Source organism: Bison bison, unplaced genomic scaffold, assembly GCF_000754665.1.
Source record: "Bison bison bison isolate TAMUID 2011002044 unplaced genomic scaffold, Bison_UMD1.0 scf7180017864042, whole genome shotgun sequence".
NCBI lineage: Eukaryota > Metazoa > Chordata > Mammalia > Artiodactyla > Bovidae > Bison > Bison bison.
In genome coordinates this window covers 2,731,810-2,746,020 of record NW_011494614.1, presented here as the reverse complement: position 1 = coordinate 2,746,020, position 14,211 = coordinate 2,731,810, and the positions used below count along the sequence as shown (strand labels likewise).

General features: G+C 34.9%; 1 protein-coding gene across 17 annotated transcripts in view; it reads right to left on the bottom strand.

Moving 5' to 3' along the window:
- Positions 1-202: 202 nt before the first annotated feature.
- The window catches only part of MBNL1 (muscleblind-like splicing regulator 1), a 220,794-nt gene continuing 206,785 nt past the window's right edge, over positions 203-14,211 (bottom strand). For 11 of the 17 annotated variants that reach the window (XM_010835406.1, XM_010835396.1, XM_010835407.1 and 8 more), the window contains 4 exons: positions 10,412-10,447; positions 9,624-9,718; positions 6,559-6,633; positions 203-3,627 (listed from right to left, as the gene is read on the bottom strand). In XM_010835406.1, coding sequence (XP_010833708.1) covers positions 6,577-6,633; positions 9,624-9,718; positions 10,412-10,447 — 188 coding nt within the window. In that variant the 3' untranslated portion in view covers positions 203-3,627; positions 6,559-6,576. The remainder of the gene's footprint in view (positions 3,628-6,558; positions 6,634-9,623; positions 9,719-10,411; positions 10,448-14,211) is intronic. The other 6 variants (XM_010835399.1, XM_010835412.1, XM_010835402.1 and 3 more) reach the window with 3 other exon arrangements.

Below are 14,211 nucleotides of genomic sequence, written 5' to 3'. Positions count from 1 at the left end.
AGCACTGGGCAGTGGTGGCAACACATGATTCAGATTTTCCCCCTGGGCATGAGAGGCTAGTGGGGAGAAGAGTCAAGGTCCCGGTTGTCGTCAGTTAACACCTGATGATGAATTTCCATATCATTATGTTTGTCAAGACAGACACGCATGGATGCATGAAACGCGCAAAAATAATAACACTTCAATCTCAGGTACACAAACATACTTAAGAAAGAGAAGTTTTATTAGGGCAATTTCACTTTATTTTTCCATACAGCAAAGTCAACTACTGCAGTAATAATAAAATAAGCATAAAACAAATTGCAGCCCAAGACAAAATACATAATTTTAAGCAACTACAAGCAGAAAGTAAGTTGTGATTACATAATAGTAAAACCAAGCACACCTGTCCTTTCAGCAGATGAAAGTGTAGGGTTGCTGATAAGTGCAACATTATAACCAGCTGGAGTGAAGGCTGGATACACTAATTCAGTAAACAAGTGCCCATTATCACATTTGCTTTTTTGAGTGCTTCTGAGTTGAAAATTAAAACCGTGAAAATTGAACTGTGTTTTATCTTTTTCACCTGCTGAAAGAACAGGCTCCTACAGCAATTAAAAAACAATCACATAACAACTATAGCTACGGTGTGCTGTTTGGTTTGCCTGTTTATGGTTGAAATTTTGTGAAAGTCAATACTTGTTTTGAAGATTTTTTTTTCTTTCTTTTTTTTTTTTGTGAACAGTAAACCACTGAAATTGGCAGAAACTGATTTGAATAGTATATGTCCTTAGTATAGTTCTTTCTCTCGTTTTTTTTTGTTGTTGTTGTTTTGTTGAAGTTTTAAACATGCAGTAGTTTTTGAAAAATGTAAGGAATATCTGATCCATGATTTCACCTTAATGGTTGAAGGACCTGCTATTTTTGGTAATGATCTTCAGGCAGGTTTGGCCCAATGGAGTTTTTGTCAGTCATGAGATCTTGGAAGGATGGCATATCTTTCCAGCTGAAAAAATCCTGGCAAACTACAAGCTGTCCACAAAAAAGCAAAGCAACATGTTTGAAGGGGTATGGAGTGCTAACTCTGTGCCACTTTTGCAAGCAATTTTGCTCAGTCTGTCATTTTATTAGCCTTAACAAAACTCCTTGTAATTATAGACGTTTTTATTCAAAATAAGATCTTACTATTATACAGGTTTCTCTCTTTTGACTATATACAGAAGTGCAAAAAGTCAACCTTCTCTCTAGACGTTCCAACATGCTAAATTGCAGCATAATCAACCCTCAAGAGTTTGCACACACGCTATAATTCTCATTACGTAAACTTTGAGTATTTGGATTATCAACAAAAAGTCCCTTGTTCTATTTATTGATTATGCAGCTTATTTATAACAAGGCCTGATATTCAGGGATTTCAAAAATATTAAACAATACTTTAACATTTGAAATGGATACAGTAGAAAATAAATTTTATTCTAATATCTAGGATCTAGATCTTCTTATAATAACTAATTACAAACAAAATAAATCATCAAAATATTACTCAATTGTCTGCCAGGATTGTTGCGATAGCAACAACTTAACTTCTTACTTAGCAATGATTATATATTTATAAGATATCCATATAAAAGATCTTTGTTCTTTAATGAAAACTAGACAAGAACTAACAATGACTGACATTCTTACACTTTTAATATTAAATCAGTAAAATATAAATCATTTAGTTAACAATACGAATATTCATATGACACTACATGTAATTCAAAACTGAGTATGTTATGAAGGAAAAAACTACTTTTTTTTTGTATTTTGAAAAGTTCATCGGTAAAATCTACTAAAACAAGAGTCTATAAACTGAAATGGTATTCAATTGTTAATAGAAAATGAAATCTAATAAATGTAGGAAATGAAAAACTACACTTTAACAAGAAAAATAAGTAATATTCTATAATGTAACTAACTACAATAACATGTGGAGTCACCATTACTCTCTTAACACGATTGAAATTACATTGGTATGGGTTCCAACCCGTAATGTAATAATCTAAGGCTTTAATAGATGTACAGTACAATCAGTAAAATCAACACATCAGTCTTATATTAGAAAGCATCTCTCTCAAGCATAAAAACTTGCAGTAAACTTGGAAGTATGGAAAGTTCTAGAACTGAACTTTCACTTCTCCCATTCCATACTAGAACTACCAGTGACCTGGCCCCTACTTCAGCAATTTTTAGAACTGCTGAACAGAGCAAAAATATCCTTTACTAGCTGCAACATCCAAACCACAAAAAAGGAATTCCTTTGGATGAATCCATTCTTAAAAACTGAATGCACATCTATTTTTTTTAATTTGTAAAAGGCTTTCTAAGGCTATAAGCAGTAAATCTGAACAAAACAAAACAAAACAAATCACATATAAAATTCACCCATGTACTTAACCCACCCAATGACTAGGTTAATTAAACATTTCCCATTTTCATATTTTGGTTTATCATGCATCTGATGACAGTGCTGCTTTCTTCTTTGTTTAGAGTCACTATTTTAAATGTGACTGTGATGAAGCATTTAAGCAAATGTGAAACCATTTTTGCAAAGCATTTAGAGTCTTCTGACTTTTGACAGAGCTATAAATAGAAGCAAAATAATTTCCTCAAACTTTTTTTTTGTTATCGTGTCTCAGAAATGGCATATCCCTTTTGAATAACATGTTATACAGTATAGTAGGCATAAATATTACACTACAATGCATTAAAATAATTTTTATATATATCTATTATATATAATCTCCAGTATGTGTGAGTTTATCTGTATTGAGAGAGTCTGTGTTGTGCTGTCTATTCTGTTACTGTAAAGTTAAATTGGCCATTTCTGAGACAGCTTTGGTTTCCAAAAAAAAAAGAATGGTGCCCTTTGACTGATTAGTACTAGCAAATAAGCAACAAAATGTGGCTCTGAAAACAATAACACTGAAGAAATAATACTCTAATTTGATGTACAGTCTATGGCACTTCATGAGAATCCTTAACAACATGGTACTTAAAGCCATGATGTGCTTTAAAAGATACACAGTTGTGGTTTTGCTTGGCACATTCATCTCTGTCAGATCCCTCCCTCACCACATCTTAAAATCTATTACATTAAAAATATTACTCAAACAAAAATGACTGTGCATGCACGCTCTCATCTATAATGGCAATTTTAAATACAAGGTGCACCTTTGTTATTTGTAAACCTTGAAAGAAATAAACTTATTTTTAAAAAATTATATCTTGGTCTACAGACGTACCAATACATAATAGAGTCATGGTTACACCATAGTCTGTCTTTTCAAGATGGCATGAATATATAGGAAACTAATTAGGTCTGCATATTTGAATGCATCACTCTGTGCTAGAAAAGAAAGACAATGTTGTTCTTTTAGACAGGAGTATCACCTCAGCACAAATATCAATTAAATGTACAAAGTGTATAGGCAACAGTGTGCAGTGGGTTTCCATGTTGTCTTTTCTTCTGGTTAACATGCAGTATGTGGATGTCTTGTGGCTGAGGGGTTTTTGTGTGTGGTTGCTTGACGGTATATACAATATGGCTAATGACCTCGTCCTTTACTCTAACCAAGCACACTGTCCTTTCCTCTTTAGTACGATCTACAAGGGAAAAAGAGATAACCTTCTGTTAAAACAGACAATATCTAACAGCAGTTTCTCAAATACATTCAACATGAAAATTGTATTTCTTGGTTTAAAGAGTGAACACAGGAATGGCAGCACCTTCATGTAAAAACAAAAAACACATCGCAGGTACAAAGGACCAAAATGTGTTTATTGTCTCTTTGAGAATAAAATGACACTCACAGCTTCATAAAATTGTAGTCTCTGAACAAATATCAGCCAATACACAGCTTAAAGTATAAAATACATTTGCAGAATCAAGGGGCATGATACAGCAGAGCTCTTTTAGCACTATCATTGTGGGACAGAATTTACAACTCACTTTACTTCTTTCTAAAGTTTAATAGGTTTCAGAAGTAATGGTTTGGCCCACAAAATTAAAATCCATGAAACAGTCCTATTAAACACAATTTGTTCTATGTGAATGATTGATTAGCACAGTATGTGTTCGGAAAAAAACCAAAAAACAAAAAAAACGAAGATACTCTAAGTGACTGCTTTGGATAATTTGCAGTTTGGATTTTTTCTCCTAAAGGCAAGAAAAAGAAAAATCATTCCTTATGCTCTTGACAAATTCAGGTTGAACTGATATTACAATGTACTTGTGACTTAATAATTCCAGCTGTTACATGAAATTTGTTCCCATAGAATCTTTACATATTCAACTATGCTTTCATACAACTTGAGAATTTAAAAAATCACCATTCTGCTCCACTCAAAAACCATTCTAAATATCGCAGCTTCTCATGAAAATGTGTAAGTATTTGTTAAATAAACAGAACCTTAAAGAGCTTGAGTTTCAATACTGACAAATCTACTGTTTTGCTAACTGATGAACTCCACAGCCATTTTGTATTTTTTATGAACCTGGATTATTGCTAAGAAACAGAACTTGTTTACATATATGCATACCCAACTGACCATAAAAGCTTGAAATGTGGTTTTAACATGTCTAAAGAAGAACTCTACGTACTACAAAGTGATGTACTATTACATTATACAGAATAATAAACCTTATTATTAGAACTGCACTGAGAGAGCTTATGAAATAGAAATCAGTTTCAGTAATTTAATTCATGATTGCAGCACATCTTTGGTGGTGCATCTCGGATTGAGTTTATCATTCCTTTATTTCAAGTTGTGTCTGTTTTCTTCTCTATGAGTTCATCCTCTGACAAGCTCTTCCTATAGATTATTATTGCAAGGGCCTCTGAACTGGTTCCCTAACACCATCTCCTGATTCAACATCCTGTCCCTTCTTCTATAAGGCTCTGATATCTCCTTTCTCTCTGCATCAACCTTTACTGTTCAAATTCACTTAATTTCTGACTCGGTTAGGAAGATCTGCTCCTTCATCTTTGTTCCTAGAGGAATTTGTTCAAAGCTCTCTTATTTTAATAAAGAGTGCTAAAATTTCCATCATCATCTCACTGACTGTCAATCTTTATTTCATCGACCTGGTAACTAACACACAGTAGATAACACAAAAAATCATTTATAAATGTGTTAATGCACAGATAAATGAATGAAAAGAAGCAACAAAGAAAGAATGATCACTCATCTTATTTACCAGATTCAGTTTTAAGCATTGTAGCTCTTCTTAAATATAAAAAGAAATACCTAATATAATTCTGAGCAGGTAGATAACTTGAATGAATACTTAAGAATAAAACATGATCTAAAAGGATGAAACATGGTCATCTTTGCAAGTCAGTGTGTCTGAAAAGAAACTACAAGACTTTCAAACTATTTGAGCAAATATCCAGGTAGATGTGTGCGTGTGTGTGTATGTGTGTGCATATATGAATGCATGCTGCTGCTGCTACTGCTAAGTCGCTTCAGTTGTGTCTGACTCTGTGCGACCCCATAGACGGCAGCCCACCAGGCTCCCCCGTCCCTGGGATTCTCCAGGCAAGAACACTGGAGTGGCTTGCCATTTCCTTCTCCAATGCATAAAAGTGAAAAGTGAAAGTGAAGTCGCTCAGTCGACCCCATGGACTGCAGCCTATCAAGCTCCCCTGCCCATGGGATTATCCAGGCAAGAGTACTGGAATGGGGTGCCATTGCCTTCTCCTATATGAATGCATGAATATATTTAAATTAGGCTCTTTATATCCTAATGACCCTGATGTGGTGAAGCATGGGGTGAACTGGATACATGTTCTCATTTAGGATTCAGCAAGACAATTTTTGAATAAAATAAATGCTGACCTATACCAGGGATCAGCAAACTATTGCCTGTAAGCTAAATCCTGACTACTGCCTGTTTTTGTGTGTGTCCAACTTTTTGTGACCTTATGATCCATAGCCCACCACGTTCCTTGGTCCACGGGATTTTCCAGGCAAGAATACTGGAGTGCGTTACCATACCCTCCTCCAGGGGATCTTCCCAGCCCAGAGATCTAACCTGTGTCTCTTATGTCTCCTCATTGGCAGGTGGGTTCTTTGCCACTAGCACCACCAATAAAGTTTAACTGGGACACAGCACACCCTTTCATTTACACACTGTCTCTGGTTGCTTTTATGCTATATCGGCAGAGTAGCCCTATGGCCCACACAACCAAAAGTATTTACTCTCTCATCTTTAAAGAAAAAGCTTGCCAGTCCCTGATCTATACCTTCTATTTAGTTTTAAGCTGTATTTTCCCTTCACGATTGTGCTTATTTCTAGTACAAAATTTTTAAAAATGTATATATCCTCAGTATTATGCATATTTAAATGACATTAGCATATTTCTTATAAATTCATACATTAAAATTCCTCATAACCCATCTAAGATAAAATCGTGAGTTCTATATAAGTACATTTTTTTGAATTCTGCAAAATTTTTTAAGTGCATTACATAATTGTTATCTTAAAAAAAAAAACACCATGAATATACACTCAATATTACATAATGAACTTACTGTTTAGTGATGAAAATTCTACATCTGGGTAACATACTTGTGGCTAGTCAGATGTTCGGCAGATATTATGGGTATCTAGCAAATAAAAAATTATTTAATGAATGACCCATGCAAGCAAGCCAACAACCAAGAGATGAAAACATCTTAATATTAAATTTTTTAAGAAAGTGAAATTCAGCTGTGAGGTGACAGTCCTTATCTGATCAACATAACAGTAAGTTAATGTAAACTTAATGCCAAAGTAGCAACTCATTGTTTAAAATCTTTGTGTTAAATACTATTCTATAAATGTTATCAGTTTTTAGGAAGTAAGAGAAGTAAAACTATCAAAAATTCATGCAGAGCAGTAATTGAAAAGAAGCCCTTTTTGTTGGCCTACACACACGCGCCTGTGGTTTCAGTTATTCCGTATTCTAGAAAGCAAAGTAGGCAAGGTCTTGCCTATTTTTGTGCAACCAATTTCTACATTTTCATTCAACTTATGGTATCTAACATTTTTTTCCAAGTTAAAAATACCAGGTAATAATTATAAAGGAGTATTTCAAAAGAACCGGATAAAAGCATGTAAGTCTACTTCAGAACATATTCCTGAATCCTGATTGCACATTTTATTGCATTTTAAACGGGCAAGAAAATTACAAAACTTGACAGGAAACACAATAAGGAACCAATATAGAGGTGACTTGTTTCAATCATCCCAACAGCCATTTTCCTGTAGCCCAATTCTTCTCTACCCAGAATGATGACTGCTATACGGGGAGAGGCAACACAGCACAGGTTCAACCCCTAGTGACCCATTTCTGGGTGTGTAAACGTGAGCAAAGCACTTCATTACTCTGTACTTAGGTTTCTTCATCTCTAAACTGGCACTAATCTCATTTCAGCAAGGTTGATGGGAGAAGAGTAAAATCGCATACATGAAGGCATTTTGTTGCTGTTTCCATCTAGATGTCCTAGACTAACTACCTCAACGTATTACAATCCACAGTCTGGAGTGTAAATTAGTATGTCTCTATTTTATTTCCATTTCTCAGCTGACATCTTTACACAATTTACAGCACTGGCAAATGGCACGAAAATGTGCTCCAAGCATAATGAAGCTTCTCATACCATTTTTCCTGCTGCTGCAGGACAGGATGCTGCACCCAACAGTGTAGAAGCATCAAGGATGGGGCTGTCGAAACATACCAAGGACCTTCAACACCAATCGATGCAGATGAAGGGCCAGCTATAAACTTCTGCATGCATGCAGGCTGCATTTTGTGGCATCAGCTATTTCCAGCATCGCTAATGTACTGTAGGCATATACATATGTATGTATATGTAGATATAATATATGTGTGTATATATATATCCATTCCCTTTTCTTTCTTCTGGTTGTCAAACAGTATGAAGACCCAAGATTATGCATGAAATGGTCACAGCACAATGCAAAAAGTAAAGTGTCCCCTACAACCAAGGTGGCCAAGGGCATGTTGAAATTTGCTTTGCTGTAGTTCTGCTTACACCAGCAATTCTATAGTCATACATGGTACACACAAGAGAGTGCAGCATCACTGAACTGCACCATAAATGGATTGCATTGAATCCATTAAGAAATTTCCACCATAGATTACTAACATGCCACATATGCACAATCTAGCATTCTTGTAAATGAGTCTGATGTGTTAGTAAAAATCCAAGGCTATTTTGACAAACTTCAGAAAAACTAGTGATTCTTTGCCAAGAAATGTTTAAAGCTTGTCTGAAACTTTAAAATACATCCACTTTGGCATGCTGCTTTTGAAAGTTTTTAGTGACTATATTTATAGTTTATAGTTCTTCAATGGTACATGGCGTACTGCAGAAACAAGGCTGGCTCCTCCTTATAGTGATAACTGCACATTCAAATGGCATTTAAAGGGGCAACACGTCGATACCCATCTGATACTGCTTGTTTGGTTTTTGAGATTCATTTGGTTGCATTTAACTTGGTCTGTGAGTTATGTGAAATTTGATTGGACTCTAGATATTTCATATGCTGATAACCCTATTGAACTTGCTTTCATAACAAACCTATCTATACTTTCAAGCCAAAAACTACTTTATATAAATTTGATTTTGATTCAACCAGTATTTTCTAGACTATAATTTTAAACAGGAGCTAAAAATGCTGGCTGAATCCATGCAGATTTTAAATTTCAAATATTTTAACAATTATTTTCTTTTGAATAATTACATTATGAAATTTAAATTTCTGAAACATATTCCTTTTACTTAAAAAACAACCCTGTGTATTTGTCACTCCATGTAGACTTGTATGGAGCACAGAATGACTCTAATTGCTATACTTGGTGCTTTCTTCTTTCCTTCATAACCCTCTAACATTTATGCTGAGTAGTTACAGAAATAAGAGCACTTACGAATTTTATTTTTTCACTTAAATCACTGAGAATCAAAACTTGAACACTTACTTATTTTAACTTATTTTGAGTATGCAACCTGCTTATCAAATAAAACTAATGAATTTATAACAAACTCTATTTACAAGAGTGGTTGTTTGTGGCATATATAGCACATTTAAATGTTTTGCTTTTTATTAAGAATTTAGGCAAGAAACTATATATATATATATATATCCAATGCTTATAACAAAACCCTTAAAATCACCTATATTTTTAAAATTACTTTTTATTATGTAAGTTTCAGGTGTACAGTACTGTAGTTCAACATCTGTATACACTACCTGATATAATTTCGATTGGTCAAAATACCTGCATGATTTTGATTTGAGACCAACTGAGAATTGCTTGTGTAATTATCATTTTAGTAGCTTTAGAAATGGAGCTGCGACAACTTTGGAGCACTTATAAATGGCATAAAAGCATTCTGCTGCTCATCATAGAAAGAATGTGTAGGCCAACAAGAGGTATCTTTGAAACCCCATGCTATTAAAGCACCCTCTACAGCCCTCACGGACACACGATTCCCCACTGACCTCAATGGGAAATCCACGTGCGTAAGGGCTGTTGGATTGAGCCCTATTAGAGTTGGTTTTTAAGAAACAAAGCTGTAAATTAGCAAACCTGGTTGGCTGTGGCTGTTGCAGCGAAGGGAACACTTGTGGCAGATGTTGTTGCTGCGGACACAGTGGCTGGCGTAGCACCGTGCACCATGGGAACTTTCGGAGGGAAAATCATATAAGCAAACATACAGAAGAGTGTAGCAATATGGAAACCATGGCAACATGGAGGAGATAATTGGGCATGGTATTTATCACAGCAGTAAGCCATGTGACGGGACATCATCACCAGCGAGTGACATGCAATCACAGCGCAAAGCAGGACAACATTCCAAGGAGAGAGGGGGAAGGGGGATGAAAGAGAAAAAAAAGGGGAAAAAAAGCTTGTTACCATCAAATCAAGAAAATTGACACAAACAGGCTTAATTTGCTAAGTCAACACCAAGAATTTTATATAGTGTTCATAGTTAGACATTCAAAATCTAAGTTAAAATACAGATATTTACTTCATATATACAATTATCTGTTTTTGAATAAAAGTATGTTTTCTTATTTACTATTATAAAAATACACAATATATTACTTTTATGAGATAGTTTGTTTTTTTTTTACACACCAGAACTCATAGTCCAATCAAAATCCACCAAAGGTGACTAAAGGAAACTTGTGTGTAAAGAAAACACTTATGTGAGTCCATGTCAATTAAATAGAAAATGGCATTTAATTGACAGGTGTTAGTAAAAAGGAAATGGACTTGCCCAATAGATACAAGTTAAACTCAGCAGTGGATTTTGAGGGGCTGTGAGGTGCACCATAGGTTTAAGATAATCAAGAAACAAAGCTGGCACCTACCAACACTTGTAGCGGGTGTCATGCACAATATTGAGCCTGCCCATCATGCATTGCAACAGGAAGGTGGATTTGAAAAGGGAAAAGAATTAAAACATCCCATCACACGTGTAATTAGGAAATTCATTTGAACAAAGAAGAAAAATTGTTATTATGGGAACAGTGGCATGTAACTGTCAGCACAATCAAATCATACAATAGCATAGTGATCAATTAGAACTAGTCTCAAGTGAAGAATAAAAGCCAGTTTAACTGTGTGCTGGTACACTTTGTTTCTCCTAATTGCTGCCTATAAATAAAAGTGAATTTTTAAAAAAAAATGGAAACCTGCTTAATTCTTTTAAAAATAATATTGCAATTTGTTTTGTTTTAATCTGGTTACTGGCCATCTGGTGGCTTTGCTATTTCTGACTTTTTAACATATGAATTGAGCACATGTTAAATAATTAAGAGAAATTTACTAAGAGGCTAAATAATTCAACGCACAGAACTGACTTAACAATGCAATGAAACCAAAGCACTCATTTCATTCCCTTAGTTTTATTTATTTCCCTGTTCAATGCAGCAGCAACCACACAGAAATGGAAGGGGTTGTGATCAACCATACAGGAATTTTATTTGGAGGGATACCAAGCAATATAAATAAGGCATAAGGAGAAACTGAACTTCTGCACTGCCTTAGTTTGGAATTTAAATGTACAGAAAACATTTAGATGCAACACACTTTCTTAAAGTCTCGAACTGATTTATTACTTAGAAGGTATCTGAGAAAGCAGACTGGTTTTCCTTGCTGTTTTAAACCTTCAGGACTTCTCAGAACGGCAAGTGTTCTATGAAATTTCACATTCAAAAATGGTTAATTGGATTAGAATAAAAACCCTGAATGGGGGATAATGAGATATATACACTGCATAGGGGGTGTTGGCACTGATGTTCACAATGGCTCCACCACAACGTTAAAATCAGTATTACATAGATAGTACCTGTTCTCTTTGCCATATAAACATTGGAAAATCTACCTAATCTTACCAAGCACAGGGCACTTTCCCATATACTGAATTACTGTTCTTTCTATGAGACTATTTTAGACTCCTAGGTTTTAAAATATCATATGATTTTATATTTCTATCTAAATCTTGGCACATCCTATTTACATACTAGCAGCATCTGGGATGAACATTTGTTAGAAAAAATCTGCCAATTGCGTCTTGTCAGAGATGGCCCTACAAAACAAAGCTGCCATTGAGAAGCATAGATTACTTCACTGGCATCCTTGTAACAGCTGCAATTAGATTGTTATCACAATTAAGACTGTGGGCGCAATGATCAATGATTAAACTCGGGAAGAGAGCTAGGGAGGCATTGTCTCAGGTGGAGTACTGTTACACTGATAGGCATTATTTATGAAGACACTTGAAGATCTCTGTCATTTGCTACCACTACTGAGTCAAAGCCTTGTGGAAGACAACAAAAACAAATCAGTGATAACTGAGACAGTAATTTGAGACAGTAGAGCAAGCAAACTTTAATATCCTAGATTCTATGAAATCATTATCCTCCAACAGTTGGGCCAGAAGACTGGGAAAGAATGAATGAAAGATGAATGAAAAAGAATAATGTGGAATTTGAGAAATATTTGTTTTAAATACTGTCCAGGGTAAGTTTTAAATTTATTATTATGCTGCAATTTGTCTATTATGTTTCATCCCATGCATAAGGAAGGCTGCACATGCTGAAAATGAGTTAACCTTATCCTACCTCTCTAAAACCCTAAAGCTTTCAGGATTTGAATTTCAGTTTGAGCTATCTTCCTCATTACCATTAAAACCAATGCACACAGTTTTGAGAGGGATTTGCAGCAAATAAACATAAGGCAGCAATGAAAATACTAGCCAGGGTGCAGTAACTCACAAATATGAAGACATAATGCTGTAGGACCCACTTACCGAAATAAAAAATCACTTTTGAAATGACCATAATAGCCATCTTTACATCAGATTGGTTGATTTATGAATAATGATTGCATAAATAGCCAATTAAAATTTTTTATTCAATTTTCAGCATAAGGTAAAATTTAAGTGAATGTATTTGTCAATTTCAAATTTCCCCTACAAAGGTAGAGCAGAATGGTGTGCTTCTGAGGAATGCAAGATGTTAATTACATGATTTTTAAATTGAAATGTTAAGTTAATCTGTATGAAGATTCAGAAAATACAACTAGGAAAGTAGTTTACCAATGAGATGTATGTGTAGTTCAAATCAGTTCAAGGAGAAGGGAAAAAAGTAGAGAGGAAAAGAACTATAGAGATTTTGTTGGAGGTTTTACATGTGGTAATTCAAGCCTATTTAGGTGTATTATGATAGGAGTAAAAAGCTGATTTAAAGCCTTCTAAAAAAACTCTATATCATTTAGAACTAAAAGTTCACAATAAATTGAATTATTCTTAAAACTGATGTCTAAAGAAGCAACAGCTTCATATAATTTATTTTTATAATCTATTGAATTATATTTTGTGTCTCTACTGAGTTCAGGAAACAACAAAAAAACAGTGCTTACTACATTCCTGGCTTTATTCCAAATTCTTAGACCTGTCTGTAAAAGCGCTTTAAGAAGATGGTTTATCAAATTATGCTTAAAACTAACTTACACATAACTTTATGAAATAATCACCAGTATTATCTCCTTTTTATATATGAAAAAATTAAAGTATAACTTATGGTAGACTGTATTTAAACTTCCAAGCCAGATTTATAATCATTGTGCTAAGGTTCAAATAAACCATCTTTATTAACTTCATTAATCATACTAAAAATGATAATTGAAAGTTTTGTTTTCTTTTCTTTCTGTAAAAGCAACCCCATCCCCTGCATCTCTCCTCTTATTCCAAACCCTTAGGAAAGTTTTCTGGACTTCTGTTTCCTTCTTTCTAGGAGTGTTTGCTCAAGGTGAAGCTGAAGCTGTTGAAAGCAAACTTATTTTTAGGTTTTTAAAAATCATAAGCCTACAATGACTGAGGGCAATATGCTAGGAAGAGAAGTCTGCTTTTGCAGATGGCAAGTGGGCAAAAATGGTGAAGGAAAGCAGAGAGAAAAAAATTCTTCCAGACTCTGAAGAGAAGGCGAGAAGCGTGCAGGACCCCTCGGTAATTGGGCTGGTGGTGTGTTCTTTCACAGAAGTGCTGCCAGAAGCAGGCTTTCCAGGGAATGGGCTGCATGGGAGGCTAAGGAGCGTAGGCAAGGATGCTGGTACCCAAGGCAGGCACAGAAGCCCTGGAGCACCTGCCTTCAAGGGATCTTCTAAGCATGGACAATGATTACATCAGCAATGGCCAGTGTTGACTGAAGAATGGAGACTGGGTAACCTGTCTGAGACTACTGGATGGCACAGGATCACCATTCCAGTAGAGGTGGGAAAGAAGAGGAGATGTGAGGATGGGAATCCTGGAATTTCAGTGGTGCCTGATACATCTATCCAATACTGTAACTGAAGTTTAGAATTGGACTTAATATAAATTCAGGAAAACAAAACTGATGTAAATATAAGTGTTATTTCGTGAAATTTATACCTACAACATAAGTAGACATTAGATTACGTATACTCTGTATGAATAGCAAATTTAGTCTTAACGGGTGAAGGTAAAAAAAAAAATGGACTATACATCTAAAAAAATAAAAATTTCTTCAGTGTGAACATGGTCCAAATTACTTATATTTATCTTTAAATGAGATGGAGGGTATAAAAGTAAAAGGCTAGAAAACTTTCTTGGGAGGGGTGGGAGTGGGATGGGAGATGCAGTGGGATG